We start from the raw sequence: 24,378 nt of genomic DNA, 5'->3' as shown, positions 1-24,378 counted from the left end.
CAGGCAACTATGGCAACCAAAAACACTAACATTTAATAATACTTTTATGCTGGCACCACTCAGATCAATTGTACAGATCTACTTTGTCCACATGATTAACATTCCTAGAATAGACTCCGCTTAAAAGGATTTTAATTGAATGTTCAGATTTTTATGCAACTACAGGCCCTATTACTACCCTTCAGATAGTCAACACACTGAGAATCCATTAGCTACTTGCCATTTCACAACCGAGGGAGCAACCAAGCAACTTTCATCCATGGCTATGATAATGGAACTATACAGAGGTGTTCTGCAGGTAAAATGGTACCAGAGATGAGGGGCTTTGGTTATGTGGAAAGACTGGAGAACTGTGATTGTTTTCCTTAGCGCAGAGAAGGTTAAGAAGAGATTTAATAGGGGTGTTCAAAATCGGTTTAGATAGAGCAAAGTAAAGAGAAACTGTTTCTGGTGCCAGGGGGAATCCGTAACCAGGTGGACACAAATTTTAAGTGATTGAAAAAAAAAGCAACAGGAAAAAAATCTGGCAGGGTGAGGGTGAGCACAATGAGCAGAATTCTATGTCAAGGTCGGGGTGGGAGCCTGGCCAGAAAATGCAGCGAGCCATTCAAAAGCCCATTGACTTTGGCAGGACCAGAAGATCCTGCTGGTGGGAGGGGACGTAGAATTCTGCCCAGTGAGTTGTTGTGATGCAGAGTGGACAGCCTGATGGGAGCAGATTAAATAGTAACTTTCAAAAGGGAATTGGATAAATAATTGAAGAGAAAAATGTTGTTTGGTCACCTGTCTCAATGTTTCTTTAAGTGGTTTAATGGTCAAATTTTGTTTAGTAATTGCTCCAGTGAAGGGGCCTGGGACATTTTAAAGGCACAATACAGATGCAATTTGCTCTTGTTTTAAGAGCCCTTTACAAGCCAAAGAAAACATTAGGGAGGGGTCTTTCCTTTATCACGGAGTATGTCCCAGAATTTCACCTCCTTAGAAGGGCTTGCCTTGCTAATCCATATTTAGAACATAATGCAGGTCTAACCCTTTCTGAGCCACATTCTCTCTAAATGGGAGTGCAGCCACAGATGGATGTAACCGGATCCATTAAGAGATGATTCACATGTTGAGGATGTCAAGACTGTCAGAGGCTGGAACACCAGCAAGCATTGACAGGTTAGTCTGAAGACTGAACTTGCTGTAATGTTAATTTACAATCTGTACATAGAAACAGCTGCTGCGTGATAACAAACAGAGCCACTGCTGTCTGAGGAGGGAATTCATATCAGACAGTACAGGGAGTCTGAAATTCCTGGTGTTACAGACCCGAGGGGGGCGGGGGGGGTCAGTTCAAACAGTATGTTTTCATCTTACTACCTGTCTGTAAACAGAAGGTGTTTTGAATCAGTTTTTGTTAGAATAAGCGATGGTGTAATTTGCCAACACTTTGGTTTTTGTGTGATCCAATTTTACTAATAATCCCACAGCAAACTTGAGTTAGGATTAACTCAGCAGGTTAGTTTATTGTACACATTCCAGGTCCATGAAAAGGAACATTAGCAACATCCTGCTCTGCATTCAAACAGTAAAGACAGGGACAGAGAAAAGGAGATTTTATAGTACAAAGACCACAGAGAAAAAGGAAAATTGGTTCACGTGAGTTCCAAAGTCCCAAAGTTAGAGTCCAATGAGTCTTTCATGGAGGCATTTGATGGTTGGTCGGCCGTGTTGTAAGATTTACTTTCTCAGGTGGCGTTGATGACGCAAGATGAAGTAGGCACACACAGATTGCATCAGTTCTGTAGGCGATGATACAAAATGTTCCAGTAGATTCAGGTTAAATGTGCCAGTGGTCCAACCTGGACAGAGCTTGCTTCTGTGTGGTCTGCCTACTGGGCTAAATAGCAGACTGGCAGCACAGCTCAGAAAGGGAATGCAAATGCAAATGGCATTCCTGTAGCTCCTTTTGAAATTGGTCTGTACAGTCCCAGGGGGTCTGTTAGAAGTTCCTGAGCCATAACGAGGTGTGAAATTCTCAAAACTGAGAAGAGAATTCTTTTATAAAAACAAAAAACTGCGGATGCTGGAAATCCAAAACAAAAACAGAATTACCTGGAAAAACTCAGCAGGTCTGGCAGCATCGGCGGAGAAGAAAAGAGTTGACGTTTCAAGTCCTCATGACCCTTCAACAGAACTAGGTGAATCCTAGGAGAGGGGTGAAATATAAGCTGGTTGAAGGTATGGGGTGGGGGGGTTAGGTGGGGGGAGAGAAGTGGAGGCGGGTGGTGTGGTTGTAGGGACAAGCAAGCAGTGATAGGAGCAGATCATCAAAAGATGTCACAGACAAAAGAACAAAAGAACACAGAAGTGTTGAAGTTGGTGATATTATCTAAACGAATGTGCTAATTAAGAATGGATGGTAGGGCACTCAAGGTACAGCTCTAGTAGGGGTGGGGTGGAAAGGCTAGCAGGGCATAAAAGATTTAAAAATAATGGAAATAGGTGGGAAAAGAAAAATCTATGTAAATTATTGGATAAAACAAAAGGAAGGGGGAAGAAACAGAAAGGGGGTGGGGATGGAGGACGGAGTTCAAGATCTAAAGTTGTTGAATTCAATATTCAGTCCGGAAGGCTGTAAAGTGCCTAGTCAGAAGATGAGGTGCTGTTCCTCCAGTTTGCATTGGGCTTCACTGGAACAACGCAGCAAGCCAAGGACAGACATGTGGGCAAGAGAGCAGGGTGGAGTGTTAAAATGGCAAGCGACAGGGAGGTTTGGGTCATTCTTGCGGACAGACTGCAGGTGTTCTGCAAAGCGGTCGCCCAGTTTACGTTTGGTCTTTCCAATGTAGAGGAGACCACATTGGGAGCAACGAATACAGCAGACTAAGTTGGGGGAAATGCAAGTGAAATGCTGCTTCACTTGAAAGGAATGTTTGGGCCCTTGGACAGTGAGGAGAGAGGAAGTGAAGGGGCAGGTGTTGCATCTTTTGCGTGGGCATGGGGAGGTGCCATAGGTGGGGGTTGAGGAGTAGGGGGTGATGGAGGAGTGGACCAGGGTGTCCCGGAGGGAACGATCCCTACGGAATGCTGACAGGGGAGGTGAAGGGAAGATGTGTTTGGTGGTGGCATCATGCTGGAATTGGCGGAAATGGTGGAGGATCATCATTAAGTGAGGACAAGGGGGACCCTATCATGTTTCTGGGAGGGAAGAGAAGGCGTGAGGGCGGACGCGCGGGAGATGGGCCGGACACAGTTGAGGGCCCTGTCAACAACCGTGGGTGGAAAACCTCGGTTAAGGAAGAAGGAGGACATGTCAGAGGAACTGTTTTTCAAGGTAGCATTATCGGAACAGATGCAACGGAGGTGAAGGAACTGAGAGAATGGGATGGAGTCCTTACAGGAAGCGGGGTGTGAGGAGCTATAGTCGAGGTAGCTGTGGGAGTCGGTAGGCTTGTAATGGATATTGATGGACAGTCTATCACCAGAGATTGAGACAGAGAGGTCAAGGAAGGGAAGGGAAGTGTCAGAGATGGACCACGTGAAAATGATGGAGGGATGGAGATTGGAAGCAAAATTAATAAATTTTTCCAAGTCCCGACGAGAGCATGAAGCAGCACCAAAGTAATCATCGATGTACCGGAGAAAGAGTTGTGGAAGGGGGCCGGAGCAGGACTGGAACAAGGAATGTTCCACATACCCCATAAAGAGACAGGCATAGCTGGGGCCCATGTGGGTACCCATAGCCACACCTTTTATTTGGAGGAAGTAAGAGGAGTTGAAGGAGAAATTGTTCAGCCAGATGGAGGAGAGTAGTGGTGGATGGGGATTGTTCGGGCCTCTGTTCGAGGAAGAAGCTAAGGGCCCTCAGACCATCCTGGTGGGGGATGGAGGTGTAGAGGGATTGGACGTCCATGGTGAAGAGGAAGCAGTTGGGGCCAGGGAACTGGAAATTGTTGATGTGACGTAAGGTGTCAGAGGAATCACGGATGTAGGTGGGAAGGGACTGGACAAGGGGAGAGAGAAGGGAGTCAAGATAACGAGAAATGAGTTCTGTGGGGCAGGAGCAAGCTGACATGATTGGTCTACCGGGACAGTTCTGTTTGTGGATTTTGGGTAGGAGGTAGAAGCGGGCCCTCCAAGGTTGGGCGACTATCAGGTTGGAAGCTGTGGGAGGAAGATCCCCAGAGGAGATGAGGTCAGTGACAGTGCTGGAAACAATGGCTTGATGTTCAGTGGTGGGGTCATGGTCCAGGGAGAGGTAGGAGGAAGTGTCTGCGAGTTGACGCTCAGCCTCTGCGAGGTAGAGGTCAGTGCGCCAGACAACAACAGCCCCACCCTTGTCAGCAGGTTTGATGACAATGTCAGGGTTGGACCTGAGAGAATGGAGTGCAGTAAGTTCAGAGAGAGAGAGAGATTAGTATGGGTGAGAGGAGCAGAGAAATTGAGACGACTAATGTCGCACTGACAGTTCTCAATGAAAGATCAAGAGAAGGTAAGAATCCAGAGGGAGGGGTCCAGGTGGAGGGAGAATATTGGAGGTGGGTAAAAGGATCCGTTGAATGGGGAGAGGACTCCTGCCCAAAGAAGTGAGCCCGGAGACGAAGACGGCGGAAGAAGAGTTCAGCATCGTGCCGAGCCCAAAATTCATTGAGGTGAGGGCGTAAGGGTTTGAAACTAAGTCCTTTGCTAAGCACTGAACGTTCAGCGTCGGAGAGGGGAAGGTCAGGGGGTATAGTGAATACACGGCTGGGGCTGGGATTGGAAGATGGGGTGGGGACGGAGGGACAGGCAGGGGTGGAGGGTCCTAGATGGGTGTTGGTGTCGATGAGTTGTTGGAGCTTGCGTTCTTTAGCACTTGAGAGAAAGAGAAAAAGTTTCTTGTTGAGGCGTTGGATGAGACGAAGAATAAAATGAAACTGGGGGCACGCGCAGCTTTGAAAAAGGGAGGGAGAGGTCGAGTGTGTTCATATGGCGGCGCATGGCACTGAGTGTGGATCTCAGAATGTGACAGGAACAGCAGTCCGAGAAACGTTTTATGTCCCGGAGATACCTGTAATCCTGGGTGGGTTTGAAACATGAGGGGTGGAATTTCAGTTGAAATCCACGTGGGGTAAGAAAAAAAAAGAGAATTCTTTTGTTCTGGAGGCTGCTGGGGATAATTTCCTAGAGGGGAAAGGCAAAGGTTCAACCATCTTAATTGTCTGTAGTCAGCAGAAAAGCCCAGTTTCAAAATAAGAAGTAGTAATAAGGATAAAGTTGTTAAATATATACAGCATTGGGTCTGTTCTGTGTTGGAGGAACCCAACACTGGGAAGGCAGAGACCAGCCTTAGTGTCAGAATGCATCTGCCATAAAGGTTTTTAAAAAGCATCTAGGCCTGGATTTCATGAAAAATCTTTACCTGCACTTTTCAGTATTTATATTACTAAAAACTCACAAATTGGAAACTTCTTTTGGCGGATAAAAGTCAAGGAATAAATAACCATGTCGAGGAAAGGATGAATGATGCTAAGAGTTTTGTTGGGGGTTGGGTGGAGGCTAACGGGATAAATTTCAAAGGTATCTATTTGATTTAACTTAAATTATTATAATCATTTACTGTTCTTTGAGAAGGGAATGGATTGCCGTCAGATTTGTGAAATCTCATAACCTGTACCAATTAAGATTTTTATGTCTGTGGTTTTATTGAGTGTTAAATGGATTAAGGTCAGATGTCATGAATGAGTCTGATCCCTTCTTCTCTGATTTACTGGGGCCAAAGCATCCATCTTCTTAACTGTGTATATCTGAAAGCTCATCAAAGTTGTTTGTCAAGGACAATTTTCGAATAAATTGCTTTTACATCAAAAGGAATTAATAGTGCAACCCACAAGGTTCTTTCAGCAGTCGTTGGTTCTGAGATACGTTCAGGTGCATTGAACTCTGTTAACAGATGACTTCATCTTACAACAAAACATGCAGGGGGTGAAATCCCTCTAAGGGGATAGTGTGAAATGGTTGTTAGCAATTAGCCGCCTGTTTACAACAACCCCGATTTTCTTTTCTAATAAGACAGTGTGTAAAACTGGTGGCTGATTCACTTTCATCTTTTCTATGTTACTACTCAAGTTAAATTTCAACTCATAGGGAGGAATCATCCCAAATTTTCACTAAGTGTGGTAGTGGCTGGGAAGAACGACGTTTTACCCGCTGGCCACAATGGCGGCTTCGCACGCCATAGCATCCCAATCCCGCCGCATTAATTATGCATTCCCAGGAAACATGCCGTTTTGCTGGCGGGAGGGGTCTCATTGCCCACCACACCGCTTCACCACACCAGGCGCTATATTTAAAGTGCAAATGTGCAATACGTCCTTCGAGCACCTTTCGGACACAGTGGAGGCTTGCTGTGATGCCCTCTACCCCACGCTGGCCGCAGAATAGGCAGCAACATCATCAATCTGGCTTGGGAGGTGGTAGCAGTAGTGGTCAGCGCCAATGCCCTGCAAAAGGGGACAGCCACGTAGTGCCACAAGAGGATGAGTAATCTCTGTTCTGCCAGGTTAAGTCACTCTTCTCATCACTCTCAACCCGCACACCCACAAACCCATCACACACCCACAGAGCCCTCACTCACTGCCAGTTCAAGGGACATCACCATTCACTCTCTCACACACACCTTCATTGTCCTTATCCTGTCTGTGGGACCACTCACCACCCACATATGCCAGGCATACTTATCATCTGGCCTGGCTGGCATCCTGCTTGCACTTTCTCCATCTCTATTTATGCAGGACAAGCTGGCACACAACAAGAGAGAGAGAGAGAGGTCACAGACTGGTAGAGGAATGCTTGAAATCAAAGTCCTCACGGACTTTGAAAACAGAGCCATCCAGCTGGCCTGTGACAATCTGGACCATTCCTGTGCTGACGGTGAGGTTGGCGCTGCTCTACCAAGTGAGGGTCCAGCAGTGCAACATCCTCAGACAACCATGCGGTGAGTGATGTGTCCTGTTTCACAGGTCACTGCCGTGCACTAATGATCTCCCCTTGCTTTCGCAGGCACATCTAGGAAATAGCCAACAGTGTCCACAAGCCAGGACCTCCAATCAAGCCTCGTAGAAACCTCTGAAGATGAATCTGAAGGCACCCTCCCTGAAGTCCCATCACAGCACTCACCCACACCCTCCACTAGCGCAGAGACACACACCTCGGTGGGACCTCACTTTAAAGTCGCCTCAGGGTCATAATCTGTGAACGCATCGCACTGTCTGATCCACAGCAGGCAGAGGCAAGGACTTCGCAGGTCCCCAGCACTGGGAGGACCACTGGAGGCCAGGAATTTGCTGAGTCCAAGTCAGATGACAAGCCTCTGGACTCGGTCATGTCACAGTTGTTGTAGCTGCAAAGGCAAACTCAGGAACATCAAGAAATGATGTCCACTGCACTCCTCAGATTGCAATGAGCGATGGAGGAGGCTGAGGTGACAACGCCAGCATGCCAATGTACTGAGGTCAACACTGGTAGGATGGTGGCTTCCATGCAGACCTTGGTCCAGGATGTCAGTCCTGCACTGCTGCTAGGGCTGAAGGCCATTGCTGGTGCCATAGTTGACCTCCAACAGTGTGTATGCAAGAGGGGTGCTGGGCAGCTCTATCTCACTCCAGCTACCCCTTCTCCTCAAGGAGTCAGCCAGGGGCCCTGGGGCAGACATAGGAAGGAGGACCAGCAGGTGCACAGCCCAGGGCCATGCACCCAGGTGATTCTCGGAGTGTCCGGCCCATCCGAGTTCCCTCTTCCTGTGACCTCAGCAGCTCCAGCTCCACAGGTTGAGGAGGGTGCCACTGCCACACAGCAGGAACCCGAAAGCAGGCCAGGGCCCTCCAGGTCTCAGCAGTCCAGAGGGCGCCTGCCAAGGTCATCACAGTCATCACGGTCACAGGCTGCCTCCACCTCAATGTGGATGCCCTGGGAGCACCAAGACGTAGCGGCAGGATCAGGAAGGTTACGAAGATGTAGTTGCACAGCCTGGGCACGGGCGTTAATCACTTGTACATAATGTTCACTATTGTAAATAAACTCCCAACAATGTCTCCCTGCCTATGGCCCCTTGTTCTGATGAGCAGTGTTCATGTCACTCAGATGTGAAACCTTTCTACACAAGATAAAGGCAGGTCTCTCAGTCCAGGGCCTCTTCCCTGTGCTCTGTGAAGCCTTCAGACCAAAGTGATGGTCCAGCCTCACAATCCCTGGACGCATTACTGATGCCTGTACCTCGATGGTGCTTGTCATTGCTGCCAGAATGTCATGGGCAGGCGTCACTGAGTTCCGTCATTCTCTCTGTGTGCTCTCAGCACCTTTAAAGTGGGGCTGGCCTCCATCTCTTCAGCATCTGTGACCAGTGATGCCGTGCTCCTGAAGGGGTCAGGTGCTGAAGGTGGACAAAGGATTAGGTGCTTTTAAAGTTTCATGGCTGCGTCTCCATGATATGACCCTGATCACAGAGCGCAAGCGAGCTGCCCTCGACCAGACAGGAGTCAGACATTCTCAGAGGCTACGTGAAGATCTATGGAGTGTCCTCACTGCATGTCGTCATCATCTTCCTGCAATTGAGCGACTGTTAGGACCTCCACTGCGTCTCCATGACAGGGGCCAAACTGGAGTCAAACGTTCACAGGTGCAATGTGAGGATCTATGGTGTCTCCTCACTGCAGGTCATTATCATCTTCCACAAATCTAGCAGCTATGAGGGCCTCCCGAGCGCACCTGCCGTGTCTAGCCAGTGCGAGGGCCTTATCACCATCATAGTCACCTTTAAGGACCTCCTCACCCTCATCCCCATCATCACCCCCTCATCGGAAGAGACCTCCAGCACCTCCTCAGCCAGCTTCTTTCCCTGTTACAGCGCCAAGTTGACACCCTCTGCAGACTGTATTGCAGGGCTCCACCAGATTGGTCCAGGCACCAGAACCTCATCTTCAGCATCCCGATAGTTTGCTCCACCAAAGTGCGAGCTGCAGCATGAGCCTTGTTATACCTTCGCTCTGCTGCAGTCTGAGGCCGCTTCATGGGTGTCATCAGCCATGCCCTCTGCGGGTAGCCCTTGTCCCCAAGAAGACACCCCTGCAGCCTCTGTGGACCCTGGGAGATGTCAGGGATCTGTGACCGAGTGAGAATGTAGGAGTCATGCACACTCCCTGGAAACTGTGGGCAGACCTGCAGGATGCGTTTGTGGTGGTCGCAGACCAGCTGCACATTCAGTGAGTGGAAGGCCTTGCGGTTGACATAGTTGACCGCGTGTCGCAATGGAGATCTGAGCGCCACGCAGCTGCCAATCGATCACACCCTGCACCTGTGGGAAACCCGAGATCTGAGCAAATCCAATCCCTCTTGCATCGAGGCTCTCCTGGTCCCGGGCGAAATGTACAAAGTTGTGTGCCCGCACAAAGATGGCATCCGTGACCTCGGGGATGCATTTGTGAGTGGAGGCTTGTGATATCCCACAGAGGTTACCTGTGGAGTCCTGAAAGGAGCCGCTGGCGTAAAAACTGAGCACTGCAGTCACTTTCATGGCCGCTGGCTGTGGATGGTCTCCATGTCCCCGTGGTGCCAAATACTGCAGTAGCTGGCAGATGTGACTGACCATGCGCAGTCCTCGGCAATACTGGTTCTCAATCATCAGCAGGAATGAAAAGCGATGTCTATAGACCCTGCGCCTAGCTAGGCGCCGACCAGCTCGCTGTGGCTCTTTGGTAGCGTGTGTGGGAGCCCCAGCCACTCCTTCTTCCTGAGGATGCTGCTCCTCCCTCTGTACAGCCAGGTGCCTCTGTCGCTCTCTTCTCCGTTGTTTCTGCTCTCTGTATGCCTCGAGGCATACAGCTAGTTCACCAGGCACCATGCTCCTGATGTACTCCTCCTGCAGGATAATAGACAGAGGCGCATGGGTTAGCATGGGTATTCTAAAACCTCACTTGGTTAAGTCTGAAGGCCCCTTAATGCATCCCGGAGAGTGCTGGCCACCACTTGGATGGCCAGAGTTTAGTGCTCTACATGGCCACCCAAAACCCCACCCACCTCCGCCCCACTCCGTCTGGCTGATTGGCAGCAGCTTTGCCATTGGATTGCATGCTGTGCTCTCAGCTGAGGCACAGGCATTCTCCTAACCCGCACTGCAAGTCTGCACTGTTAGCCCGAACCTTGTGGGAGGCTGGTCCAAATTGGGATGCTGACATGTTGCCTAGTCACCACTGTTCTGCAGTCCACTAAAATGCTCATTAGTTTGCAGTCTGTGCCCGAGGGGTGAAAAGCTCTGGAGCACTTGGTGGCATGTTCATGCCTCTGCATTGCTTGGGTGGGCAGATAAGCTAGAGACCTGACTCCATGCACGTCAATGTGGCTGCATCTGAACTGTCTCAGCTGCAGAGGAATGGTCATTTTATACAAGGTTTCCCTAAAGCGTGGCTGCTTCCCTCCCCACTACCCCGCACGTGCTTGTGCCCTACCTTCAACCACAGGGCAGCCCTTGCACCCCCCTCCACATCAGCGTGCCTCAACTGCAGGGCAGCCTTTGCCTCCATGCCTCCAAGGTGCCTCAACCTTGAAGTCCAACAGGCGTCCCTCGCGAGCATTGCGCAACATTACTGTGCACTCATCTCCGAGTTCCCCTCAAAGTGCAGCCCACCAAGTGCACGCCTATATATGCTGTTGTGAAACACATCCACATGCAATCACACCGACATGGGCGGACAATCGAGTGGCGGGGGACGCTTCCAGCGGGTTGGCCTTATAATGACATGCAGATATATCACAATGAAGCTCTCAACGTCCAATGGTGGGAAACACGGCCCGCTATCGATGGGCTGAGCGGATGATCGCAAACTAGTTTCACGACATCGTGAAACCGATTTTTGGCCTTCTTGCCATATTGTCCACTCACGCCACCAGACACGCCTGACACCAGCAGGCACAGAAAATTCTGCCCATAATGTCAAACTCTAACTCTGACAAATAACTATTTCTGCTGTCTGGTTTTTCTCTATTTCTTTGTTTCCATAATTTGTAAAATCTGCCTTTATTTTATTACACTCTCGTGATTGCACACACCTACTTACTTTCTGTGTCACAATTTTCGTTGCACACTGTAACGGTCACAACCTGAAGTCACACCACAAGTAACGTGTGTTTATATTTTAACGGTTATATTGTCACATCGCCTTCACTGTAGTCATCCTTCAATCCTCCTACACTAAGTGGTGCTGTTACCTTTTCCGAATTTGCATCTTTCAGCAGCCAAGACCTGCTGCAACTGCCTCTAAAAAGCAAATTTTTAAAATATACATTGCACCTAAGTCTACTCCCAAAAGCATCAATTCAGGGACAAATATTATATCTCATGACAACTGCTTTAAGTTCATCTTTCTCCCCTATGGCTTGCCATTTAATTTATCCAATTAATTTGCATGAATTTGCAGCTTTTGCGTGATAACATTTAGGATTTTTTTAATTAATATTTGTTGCTGCTTTAATTTTATTCCATTCCGTTTGGGCCTTCATGGTTTCTCATGGGTTTGTCATTTTCTTGCTGATCATGTGATATATCTAATTAATTAACTGCAGCAATTGTAGTCTTCCTTCCAAAATTTTGAACATTTTTCTGCTGCCTGTATCTTAAGAAATGAATCAATAATGGCAGCAGCACTCAGTGTCCTATTGTTACAATCCCCCAGATTACAATATCATTGGACATTCAGGGTCCTACCCCAGGCTACAGCATCACTGAGCAGCAGAGACACGATCCTGGCAGCAAAGTACCCAGACCACCTACAGGAGTGATCATCACTGTTCTAACCAGGAGAATATCCAAGGCAGATGCAGAATTAATAACATCCCTTTCTCTCTCTTTGTTTCCCCTCCTAATTCCAAGATACTCTCACCTAACATGTTGTTTTATTTAATAAACATAAAGAGAGAGATTAATGTGAACCAGTTTTTCCTGTTAGATTCCTTTCCCTCCTTAATGTTCCTCTCATCACACTTCACTCTCTGTAATACATAAATTTTACCACCTTCCTCTTTTTCACACTCCATTTAATGCAGTTTTATCTTCTCACTATTTTTATAAATGTTTTCTTCCAGTGTATAAACCTTGTTGATTTTTCTTTCTCTCCATCATTTATTTTGGATCTGTACATTTCATTTAATAAAATGTCAAAAACCCTATGCTAACTAACTCCCATTTTTTCTAAGTGTGTTTTATTTAATAATTAATTTGGGATCTATATTTCATTAATGATTTCAGGGAATTATTTTTGTTTGGTGTCCCCTTTCAGCACGTTGGTTTTTAATAGACTCCACTTCTTCTCAGACTTCCTGTCCCTATTTCCAAATGGTACAACGCTATTTTATTGTTAAGCAACCTGCTCCAATTAATTGAGACAAAAGCTTGGGTGTTGCTGAGAAAAGACATGGACTGGAATTGCCTGCCCCTGTTGGCAGTGGGCATGTTTGGCAGCATGAGCGGTCAATATGGTGAGAAGGCCAAAAATTGGTTTTGCGCCATCATGAAACCAGTTTGCGATCGTCCGCTCCACCCGTCAATAACAGGCTGTGTTTCCCACTGTCCAACGTCTGGAACTTAATTTTAATGCATTTGAATCTCATTATTGTGCCCTCGCGCCGGAATCATCCCCCCCACATCAAATTTATCTCCCATGTTGGCGTGACTTCAGAACAGTGTGATTTACAACTGCCTTTAGAGGCTGTGTACCTGATGAGCTGAGCTTTGAGAGGAACTTGGAGGTGAGTGCACGCGGGGATCGCCCGTATGACATCAAGGAAGTGGCACCACACATTTCAGGGGTTGGGGGGGAGGGTGGGGGGGCACAGACAAGTCGCTTTTTCCTGGCTTGCTTTGAGTGCAGTGCCAGGGCAAGGTCTCCAGTGTGGGTGAGGTGGGTGGTGCCAAGGCAGCACAGACTGATGATAGCACACAAGCATATCCTGGTTGAGGGTGAGGGTGAGGGAGGCAGCTGGCCGGAAGATTATAATAATAATGTCTATAATGTTATTTGAAATTATTTTAAAATAGAGTTTATTGGAGTCTGTGTCTATGTAGGTGTATGTGTCTTAAGTAGATTAAAGCCAGCTGAGGTAGAGGCTTTGATGTATAGAAGAGAAGTAGGTTTGAAATAATAATTAGGTAAACATATGGTAATTACAAAGTGAAGTGAAAAGGGTGCAATTTGCATTTTTAAATAAACAATTCAAAAGAATGGGTGACGTATCAGACCTAGCCAGAAGAAACTAAACCATGTGTTTAGTTTTTCCAAGGCTTACTAATAAAATTGGTACTATGAAAGTCGTTTTATCGTTAGAAGATGTGAAGTTCAAAAGACCTAGTGATACAATGAGAATTTGCATTCAAAGAGGAAATATGTATAAAGGAAGAAAAGGCTGCTGGTAGTGGAGGATAGGTTCTAAGATCTGAAGCCTCGGTCACTGTCTGCAAGGACCCAGAGCTGAAAGAAGCTTGTTTTGAATTTGACTGTCCAGGGTGTGCTTTGCCAGGGGTCTATGTGTTTTACTGTTGCCTTAAGGGAGGTGTAACTGAGAGTCAGATTAATTAGGGGATTTTTGTAGTTATTATAGTAGTAATTTTGTAGACATATGTATGTGCTTACAATCTTTCTTGTATTAATATATGTTTAATTTAGTTTTATAAAAAAAACCTCTTGAGACTCAGTGGTCTTCTTCCACTGAATTCAAAGCCTGCATCTCGAAACATACAAATTGCAAAATGGGTTATGACAGTTGTTTCAAATTTCCCTCTGGGATTTGAACAACTCAGTCTTTATCATTAGCTGTGTCATAATAATGCACTTGGAAAGCTTGTCAGGAGTGAGCATTCTTCCGCAGCTAAGACCATTCAGCAGCAGCCCCATTGACATGCTTGGAGTCGGGCCTCTGACGCTTCTCTGCCCACTCAAGCAACAAAAAAGCATGAAAGTGCCACCAAATATTCCAGAACTTTTCACCCCTTGGGCACAGACTGCAAATTAAGGTGCTTTTTAGGGGGCTGCAATTGGGTGACTGGGCAAGTTGTAGAATCCCCTAGTGAAAGGTGGTCATGGCGCAGTCACTGGTGGAGGCATTCAGAGCCGCTTGTAAAGTCTTTATTCAGATTTGGACCAGTCTCCCCCATGGTACAAGCGAACAGTGCAGCCTTGCAGTGTGGTTAGGAAAATGCCTGTGCCTGAGCTGAGAGCACAGAACGCAGTCCATTGGCCAATTGGTCAAGTGGAGTGGGGCACAGGTGGGTGGGGTTTCAGACAGCCATGAAGCGCACTACACACTGGCCATCCAAGTAGTGGTCAGCACTCTCCGGCATGCGTGAAGGGGCCTTGAAATGCAGCTGGAGACTTAACCAAGCGAAGTCCTCAGGGCACATATGCTAACCCACATGTCTTTCTCTTTGATCCTGCAGGAGCAGAATATCAGGATCATGGTGCTTGGTGATCTAGCTGTATACCTCATGGCTTACAGGGAGCAGAGAAGAAGGAAAAGAGAGCGATGGAGGCACCTGGCTCGCCAATGGGAGGCACAGCACCCCCAAGATTGTCTAATAGATGGATATCCATTTGTCGAATCAGGCAGCAGAAGACATTCTGTGAATCACAAATGTTTTATTGTTAAAATACAGTTCAGTACAAATACCAGTGCGCCTCTTCCCTTCTGAATCCTTACTCCGGGCAAAACCCCCCACTACTGGGGAAAATCCCAGCTCTTAAGTATAGCCTTCAGTGAGCATCACCTGCTCTCAATTCACTCTGAAGCTTGTCCTGGTTTACTCAAAGGGAGTTGCATTTCTAATATTGTCAAAGATGAAAGTGTGGCAGGGACTCCTGTGCACGCAGCTGAAGATCCACAGCAAGCGGTCGCTCGTAGGTGCTTTACTAGACCCAGGGTCGAAAGACAGCGCTTGTCATTTCTGCAGATGACTGAGAACCAGTGTCAACAAAGACAGCGCATGTCTAGGGAACTGATCGGTCACATATGCCATCTGCTGCAGGATTAGATGCCATGGGGACATGGAGGACATCTACTGCCAGTGGCCATGAAAGGGACTGAGAAGCTCAGTTTTTATGCCAGTGGCTCCTTCCAGGGCTCCACAGGTGACCTGTGTGCGATCTCACAAGCCTCCATGCACAGGTGGATCCAAGAGGTCACAGAAGCCATCTTCGTACAAAACTTTGAGCCCAGGATCAGGAAAGCCAGGAAGCAAAAGCGCTGGGATTTGCGGCAATCTCAGATTTTCCACAGGTGCAGGGTACCATCGACTGCACTCACGTAGTGCTCAGATCTCCATGGCAACAAGCAGTCAACTACATCAACTGCAAGGGCTTCCACTCGCTGAATGTACAGCTGGTGTGCGATCACCACAAACACATACAACAGGTCTGCGCACGGTTCCCAGGGAGCGTCTACGACTCCTATACCCTTAGCAGGTCTCAGATCCCTGACATCTTCCAGGGTCCACAGAGGCTGCAGGGTTGGTTCCTCGGGGACAAGGGCTATCCACAGAGGATGTGGCTGAAGATGTCCATGCAGCAGCCTCAGACTGCAGCAGAGAGACAGTATAATGAGGCTCATGCCGCAACCCAGACTTTGGTGGAGCAAACAATAGGCATATTAAAAATGAGGTTCCGGTGCCTCAACAGGTCTAGTGGAGCACTGCAATACAGTCCCGACAGGGTGTTGTACATCATTGTAGCTAGCTGCATGCTACACAACCTGTCACTGCAAATGGAGGGAGAACCTGGCTGAAAAAGAGATGGAAAAACTGCATATCTCCTCTGATGAGGAGGATGTCAAAGGGGATGATGGTGATGAGATCCTCAAAGGCGACAATGCTGGCAATGAGCCATTGCACTGGTCAGACAAGGCAGGTGTGGTTGGGAGGCCCCGATAGCTGCAAGATTTTGGAGCATTTTGATGAGATGCAGTGTGGACAGTCCTGACTTCCTCACCTTGCACCTGTGAACATTTGACTCCTGTGTGGCTGATGGCAGTGCACATGCCCTCAGTGCTCATGTCAGAGGCCCTAATAGTTGCAAGACGTTGAGCTGCTGGTGGTCCTCCCTATGGATGCTTGAAAGCCCCTGGCTGATTCCTTGAGGAGAAGGGGAAGCTGGAGTGAGACAGAGCTGCCCCATACCCCTCTTATGTTGACATTGTTGGAGGCCAACTATGGTGTCAGCGATGGAGTACAGCCTGCGCAGCAGTGCAGGACCAATGTCCTGCATCAAGGTCTCCATGGCAGCTGCCATCCTACCAGTGTTGACCTCGGTGCATTGGCATGCCAGTGCTAACACCTCAGACAAAAGGCAGATGGACTCCTCCATCGTCCCCTGCAATCTGAGGAGTGCATCAGACATCCCTTTCTGATGTTCTCGTGATTGTTTTTGCAGCTCCAACAACTGATTGGGAGCCGTGTTCAGTGGCTCATCACCTGACTCGGAATCAGTAGATTCCTTGCCTCCAGCAGTCCGCTGAGTGCCGGCAATCAAAGATGCCTCTGCCTCCGCCTGCTGTGGAACAGATTCTGTGCTGTGCTCACCAAATTGTGATCCTGAAGCAGCTCTTTACCTAGGTCCCACCAAGGTGTGTGTTGCTGTGCTGGCAGAGGGTGTGGGTGAGCGCCGTGACAGGTCTTCAACAGTGGTGCCCTCAGGGTCCTCATCTGAGGTGCTCCTGGTGCTGAAGTAGGGAGTCAAGGTTGCCCGAGGGTAACGTGGCTGATGAGCCTAGCAGAGAAAGTGGAGATTATTAGTGTTTTGCAGCCATCTTACACACACAACAGTGGACTCAGAGGGATGATCTGGTACAGGGTCCTCATGTGGATGCTTGCTGCTGACCTCACTGTTGCTGCAAGAATGGTCCATGTCCTCTCTGGCCAGCTCCAACGCGTGACTCTCGAATGGAGTGAGGACCTTGATGTCCAGCACTCCACTCCGGTCTGGGACCTCTCCCGTTGATTGTACGCGATTCTATCTTGCATAAAGACAGTTAGAGAGAGTGTGAGCAAGGCGCCACGCCAGACCAAATCAGAAGGATGCTAGGTATGCATGTGTGCTATTGGATGGGATGAGGAGGCGATGACCAGGAGGAGATGAGGCCAGATGAAGATGTGAGGATGTGTGAGAGTGAGTGATGTCCCTTGGGCTGGCAGTGACTGTGTGATGGGCCTGTGAGTGGGGGAGTTGAGAGTGATGAGATGGCTGACTTACCCTGGTGGCATGGATGAGATCATTCATCATTTTTCTGCATTAGATGGCCGACCTCTTGTGTGCAGCATTAGCATTGACCACTGCTGCCTCTGCCTCCCAAGCTGGAGTGATGGGCCTCCTGTGGCCAGAGTGGGGGTAGAGGACATCGCAGTGGGCCTGCACGATGTCCAAGAGGTATCTCAGGGATAAGTCACTGAATTGGGCAGCTGCACTCTTGGCTTTTGGGGCCATGACTTCACTGGTGCAGTCCTGGGCTGCAAGCATTGAGAACTGCATGTGCAGCTGCAGTTTAAATATGGCTCCCGGAGTGAGGAAGCAGCGAGGTAACAGTGTGGTGGTCAAATCGGAGGCCGTCTGCCAGCGAGAAGGTGCGAAAATCCACCATTGTGGCTGGTGGGTAAAACATTATTTTTCAAACCTGCTACTGCACTTAGTGCAAATCTGGGACGATTCCGTCCATGTTTTCACCCTGCACTCATCAGGACAATTAGTTCACTTTTCATTTGGTATTCTTGTGAATTGTCCTGATGAGTGCAAGATGAAAAGCTTCAACAACATGGCTTTTTTCAGCAACACTTAAGTTCTGTATTACCAAATGTCTATGAGACAAAAACAGTATATCTGGAAACACGCGTCAGTCAACATAGGTGGAGAAAACAGTTTACAGTTTGGGCTGGTTTCCAGCCTTTTCTCTTTTTGTTTAAGATTTCCAGTGTTTTGCTTTACCTCTGTACGGTTTAATTGAGACAAGGTTTTAATGTAGATTGATAATGCCACACCAAAAACAGAATTACCTGGAAAAACTCAGCAGGTCTGGCAGCATCGGCGGAGAAGAAAAGAGTTGACGTTTCGAGTCCTCACGACCCTTCGACAGAACTTGAATTCGAGTCCAAGAAAGAGTTGAAATATAAGCTGGTTTAAGGTGTGTGCGGGTGGTGGGGGGGGGGTCTCTCTCTCTCTCTCTCTCTCCCCCCCACCCCACACACACACCTTAAATCAGCTTATATTTCAACTCTTTCTTGGACTCGAACTCAAGTTCTGTCGAAGGGTCGTGAGGACTCGAAACGTCAACTCTTTTCTTCTCCGCTGATGCTGCCAGACCTGCTGAGTTTTTCCAGGTAATTCTGTTTTTGTTTTGGATTTCCAGCATCCGCAGTTTTTTTGTTTTTATCTCTGTTGATAATGCCACATGCTGTCATACTTCCTGTGACCTTATGCAACACCAGAAAGCTAAGAAAGAAATTGAATTATATTCCACATTTCAAATCCTTACAATGCTCCAAAGCACTTCACAGTCAAATGAGCTACTTTTGAATTGTTGTAATTATGTCAGCAAATCTGCACACAGCAATATCCCACAAACCTTCAGTGGTAACATTAAAGTAACATTAGAGGTCTTTAAGATAATGTAAGGGCTTGATAAAGTAGAGAGAATGTTTCCAATTGTGGAAGCGCCAAAGCTCAATGTTCATAAGATATTCACTGATGTATCTAATAGGGAATTCAGGAGAAACTTCTTTAATCAGAGAGTGGCAAGGATGTGGAAATTACTGCTACCAAGAGTGGTTGAGGTGAATAGCAACAAAGAAAATAGGAGCAGGAGTAGGTTATTTGGAATCTTCAAGCCTACTCTGCCATTCAATATGATCATGGCAGATCCTCTATCTCAACACCATACACCCGTGCTCTCCCCATACTTTTTGACGTCTTTAGAGTCAAGAAATTTATCTATTTTCTTCTTAAATATATTCAGTGACTTGGTCTCCATGGCCTTCTGTGGTAGAGAATTCCATTGGTTCACCACCCTCAGTGTGAAGAAGTTTCTCCTTATCCGAGTCCTAAATGACCTACCCCATATCCTGAGACTGTGACCACTCGTTCTAGACCCCCCCAGTCAGAGGAAATATCATTCCCTGCATCCAGTCTGCCCAGCCCCGTCAGAATTTTATATGTTTCAATGAGATCTCGTCTCATTCTTCTAAACTCCAGTGAATACAGGCCTAGTCGGCCCAATCTCTCTTCATGCGATAATCCTGCCATCCCAGGAATCAATTTGGTGAACCTTCGCTGCACTCCTTCTATGGCAAGTATATCCTTTCTTAGGTAAGGAGACCAAAACTACACACTATAATCCGGGTATGGTCTCACCAAGGCCCTTTACAACTTGAGTACAGGAGCAAGGATGTCTTACTGAAGTCCTCTCGCAATAAATAGTATAGATGGATTTAAGGGGAAGCTAAATAAACGCAAAACTGAGAAAGGAATGCAAGGATAGAGCTGGATGAAGTTGGTTGGGAGGAGGCTCATGTTGACCATAGACCAGTTTGGCCAAATGGTCTATTTCTGTCTTGTAGATTCAATGGAACTCAAGAACACATGGGAACATATGAACATACAAAATAGGAGTAGAAGGAGGCCATTTGGCCCCTTGCACCTGCTCCATGATTCAATAAGATCATGGCTGCTCTGTTCCACATTCCCATCTAGCCCCGATAACCATTGATTCCTTTGCCTAACAAGAATCTATCTACCTCCACCTTAAAAAAATATTCAGAGACCCTGCCTCCACCACCTTCTGAGGCAAAGACTTCCAAAGTCGCACAACCCTCAAAGAAAAAAAATTCCCTGCATCTCTGTCTTAAAAGGGCGACCCCTAGTTCTGTACTCACCCACAAGAGGAAACATCCTTTCCACGTCCACCTTGTCAAGAACATTCAGGATTTTATATACTTCCATCAAGTCAACCCTGTACTCTTCTAAACTCATGGAAACAAGCCCAAGCTTTCCTCGTAAGACAACCCGCTGATCCCAGGTATCAATCTAATAACCAAGTGTTACCTTTAATTGACAGTGTAGGTGCTGACTGAGCACACTAAGACCCTTCCCCTTCCCTCTACACCTCCCTCAATCCCTTCCTCCTCCTCCTCACCCTTCCTCTCCTCCTGTCTGACCCTCCCCCTCGCCTGTGCAGAAAGGAACAAAATCATATTTTCCTCTCTGAAGAAGAGTCATACGGACTCGAAACGTTAACTCTTGTCTTCCTCTCCACAGACACGGTCAGACCTGCGGAGTCTTTCCAGCAATTTTTGTTTTTGTTTCAAATTTTCCGCGCACTCAGCTGCGACATGAGCAGGAGGAAGCTAGTCTCTGATTGGCGCAGACAACAACAACGATGCCAAGAAGTCATTTTGATTGGCTAATATGTAATGTATAATATGATTGGCTAAAACTGGAACTCCCGAGGTTTTGACTAGCTGAACACGTCCGCCTGTTGAATCCGGGGCTCTGATTGGCTGATCACGTCAGCCGGTTAAACCCCAGGCTCTGATTGGCTGGTTGGTGGAGCGCGCTCTTTTGTTGGTTCTGAGGCTAAAAACGGATCTTTTGGATTTCCAGCATCCGCAGTTTTTTTTTTTCGCTTTTATCTTCTCTTTTTGTTTGTTGTGAGAAAGAAAATTAAAATTCCCGTTAAATTTGTTGTGATTCGGTAAGTTATGGATTCGCAGAGGGAAATTGATTTAACTTTCAAACCTCCCCGGTGGTTTTCTCTCTGTTTAAAATTAACGTTACAACAAATATTTTCCCTTCCGGTTTTCAGAAACGCGTCTTTTTGTTAAACCCCCCCCCGAGTTAGAGTTTGACTTGGTTCAGATCCGGGACCGGAGGTTGGGTTGGTCCCGGTTTAACGCGGCTGGAGTTGGGGGAAGCCCCGGGCGGCGAGCGGAGGCCGGACTTTCACAGTCGAGCTCGGAGTCGCTGCCAAAAAAACCCAAAAACTTACATTTCTGTAGCACCTTCCACGACCCCGGGACGATCCAAAGCGTTTAATAGCCAATTAGGTAACATTTTTTTTTAAGGTAGGATTTAGGAGCGGGGTTGGGGGGGGGGGGGGTGGTGGGTGGTGGTGGGGTAGGTGTCTGGAGCCGGTCATGGTTGTGGTTTCCTTTCTCTATCCAAAAAAAAAATCTGTCTCATTGATCCTTGAATAAATGACTCGGGGTTGGCAACTGTGATTAGATGTATTTCTGGAGGTGTCATCAGGTGACTTACCCCAGTCTCCAGCCGTTGGTCTTGTGAAAGGGAAGTTGTGCGTAACCAACTTATTGAAGTTCTTTGAGGAAGCAGCATGTGCTGTGGATGAAGGAGTGGACCTACTGGACTTAGATTTCCAGATGGGATTTGATGAAGTGCCACATCAAAGGTTACTGCGGAAAATAAAAGCTCATGGTATAGCGACTAACGTATTGGCATGGACAGAAGATGATTGGCCGGCTAACAGGAAGCAGAGAGTAGGCATAAATGGGTATTTTTCAGATTGGCAGGATGTAACAAATAGTGTGCCATGCGGATCAGTGCTGGGACCTCGACTGTTTACAATTTATGTAGATGACTTGGATGAAGGGATGGTTGCCAGATTTGCTGACGACACAAAGATAGTTAGGAAAGTTAGTTGTGAAGAGGATGTAAGGAGGCTACAAAGAGATATAGATAGGCTAAGTAAGTGGGAAAAATCTGGCAAATGGAGTATAATGTGGGAAAATGTGAAATTATCCATTTTTTTGCAAGAAGAATAGAATAGAAACATAGAAATTGGAGCAAGCATAGGCCATTCAGCCCTTCGAGCCTGCTCCGCAATTCATTATGAATTGATCGTGGCTGATCATCCAACTCAATAGCCTGCTCCTGCTTTCTTCCCATATCCTTCGATCCCTTTCACCCAAGAGTTATATCTTAACTCTTCCTTGAAAACATACAATGTTTTGGCCTCAACTACTTTCTGTGGTAATGAATTCCCAGTGAATTCAAAGTAGTCAATTCCTTTCAGTGAACAGAAGTCTACCAAAAATTCCATCACAGCAGAGCTATTCATATGGCAGTTTATCAGGAAGTGTCCCTTTGTACTATCACATTGTCTCATACACACTGACGGATAAGCACACCAGTAGCTTATGGTGGAAAAGTACACAGAGAGAAGTAACAACTTTAACAGTATGAACTTTGGTTGCCCTTCACTTTCCACATTGCTATGTTGTAACTTTTCCAATATTTTTTTATTTTGGAAATTCTGTGATTTCCTGTTGCATTGGTAAACAGTATATCGTTTAAATTAATCAGACAAATCACAAGGTTCACGTGGCAATGCTGTTAACTGGTATCCAATTTTTCAACAGCTTGAATAACTGGGCTGTTCTTACAAATGACCTTTTGTGAAAACTTTGGCAACTGGAAATAACATTTTAATTTACATCTTAGTGTATTGAGCGTTGGATGCAGTGCCTTAGATAAATCCTGGTTTATATAAGGGACCAGAAATTCAGATGAGGTTTAAATTATAACCTCTAATCCTAAATTTGAGCTCCAGTTTAAAAATTGGTGAAGCAGCCAGGTAGTTTGTTTCCTTTAGCCCTGATTATATATGAATTGTTCACCCATTTCTTAAAATTAAAAAAACATCTGTATTGTTAGATCAGGTATACAGTGCCAAACTTCTGGTGGAGATCCATAATCACTTCTCCAGATACCAGAGGCAAGTTAACTTTTCATTCCTGCATCCTAGCAGCTAATTAGAAATGATTTCAGAGGGTGAGCATGACTCCCTTTCTGCTTTTTAATAAGAAAAGGACAGTAAATAATGTAATTGTGCAAAATGGCCAGTGGAACTTTGGAGCAGTGAGAAGGAGAAGACAATTTGCCATTGGTGCTTGGAAGCAGAGCTCCTCCATCAGTGTTTTATCTGTGATCCTCTGCACAATGAGCCAAGCTTTTGATTCCCCCCCCCCCCCCCCCCCCCCCCCCCCCCCTTGCTGGGAGCATGGCTGCAGAATTGTACCTCAATGAAGCAGCAATTATCCATGTGTGATCATAATACAGTGAGTGGGTGTTTGCAAGCTAATTAACCATGGGGGATGGGTGGGTCTGATCCTCTCCTCATTGGATGCTGCTGCATTTCCTTGTTGTCTTTTGGGTTTTTTTGTGCCCTCCCCAATCCAGGAGTACTGAAGCAAGTTGTGATAATTGCTTGTCTGGGATTGGTTAACTCAACACAGAAGAGGGACCCTCCCTTGGCTGTCAACTGAGCTTCTTTCTAATGGATCTTCTTGGTCTGAGGGTCAGGAAGAAAAAGGGAATGTAATAATGAGAAAGTGGGTCGGTTGGCTGGATGGCTAGAGTGTGGTTAAAAAAAAAACGCCAGCAGCGTGTCTTCAAAATCCGTACTAGTTGAGGTAGTTATTTGGGGCCTACCTCCTTACTTTTTCTCGTAGTGGTATTTTGGCATAAGTTCATGAATGGCAACCCTTGGTCAACGAGGGTACTACATAGAGAGAGAATAATGAAAGCTCTTACTTGACTGTGTCTTTTTATCCAAATGTTTTTGGATGACAATATAACACTAACACCATATAAAGAGATGCTGGTATGAATCTAGCTAGTGCATGCCATTTCAAATAATATCAATGATCCATTGACTTCACCATCCTAATTTATTTTTGTAAAGTGGATAGGACAAACTGCTGTGATGGGTGATACTTTGGAAAATGGCTTGTTTGATATCCCTGACTATGATCATTTAGAAGACGAAATCTTTCCACCACTCCCTCCTCCATTATCACCTGGACAAATGGAAGATGGTGAAGCTTTTGCTGCTGGGGGTAAGTCATCAGGTTCAAATTGTATTGTGCTTTGTAAGTAATTGTGAAATTGTTTTAAATGTGAGATCCAGTACAGCAGGAAATGGATAGAATAAAATATAGTATCTTTCTTTTAAATTAAATTGCAGAAAATAAAATGTCTATTTAATGAAACAACAGCCTGAAACTAGGAATAAGCTATTCAGCTCACTAAATCTGCATGTATAATTTATGTTGTCAGAGCTAATTGATCGACTGGTGGAAATGGCTTACATTAGTTAAACTTCAAAGAAATATATTACACTGAACTTGCAGAAACAATAGAGTAAAAAGTCTGGAATATAAATTTAACATTATGATTTGTTCATCCCTCACATTTTGATGGTCCTAATCACGAGGAGAGGTGGTGACGTAGTAGTATTGTCACTGGAGTGCTATTCTGGCGACGCAGAGTGATGCTCTGGGGACCTGGGTTCGAATCCCACCACGGCAGATGGTGA

The 24,378-nt window shown here is 46.6% G+C and overlaps 1 protein-coding gene across 3 annotated transcripts in view; it reads left to right on the top strand.

Moving 5' to 3' along the window:
• Nucleotides 1–1,106: 1,106 nt before the first annotated feature.
• Nucleotides 1,107–24,378, top strand: part of tipin (timeless interacting protein) — a 40,315-nt gene continuing 17,043 nt past the window's right edge. Inside the window, exons 1-2 of one of the 3 annotated variants that reach the window (XM_041175007.1) lie at nt 1,107–1,161; nt 23,746–23,899. In XM_041175007.1, the coding sequence (XP_041030941.1) occupies nt 23,767–23,899 (133 nt within the window). In that variant the 5' untranslated portion in view covers nt 1,107–1,161; nt 23,746–23,766. Of the gene's footprint in view, nt 1,162–20,574; nt 20,737–20,954; nt 21,089–23,745; nt 23,900–24,378 lie in introns of those variants that run through there. The other 2 variants (XM_041175005.1, XM_041175006.1) reach the window with 2 other exon arrangements.

The sequence above is a fragment of the Carcharodon carcharias genome, chromosome 26 (assembly GCF_017639515.1).
Source record: "Carcharodon carcharias isolate sCarCar2 chromosome 26, sCarCar2.pri, whole genome shotgun sequence".
NCBI lineage: Eukaryota > Metazoa > Chordata > Chondrichthyes > Lamniformes > Lamnidae > Carcharodon > Carcharodon carcharias.
The sequence above is the reverse complement of the archived record's forward strand: the minus strand, read 5'-3'. Positions and strand labels throughout refer to the sequence as shown.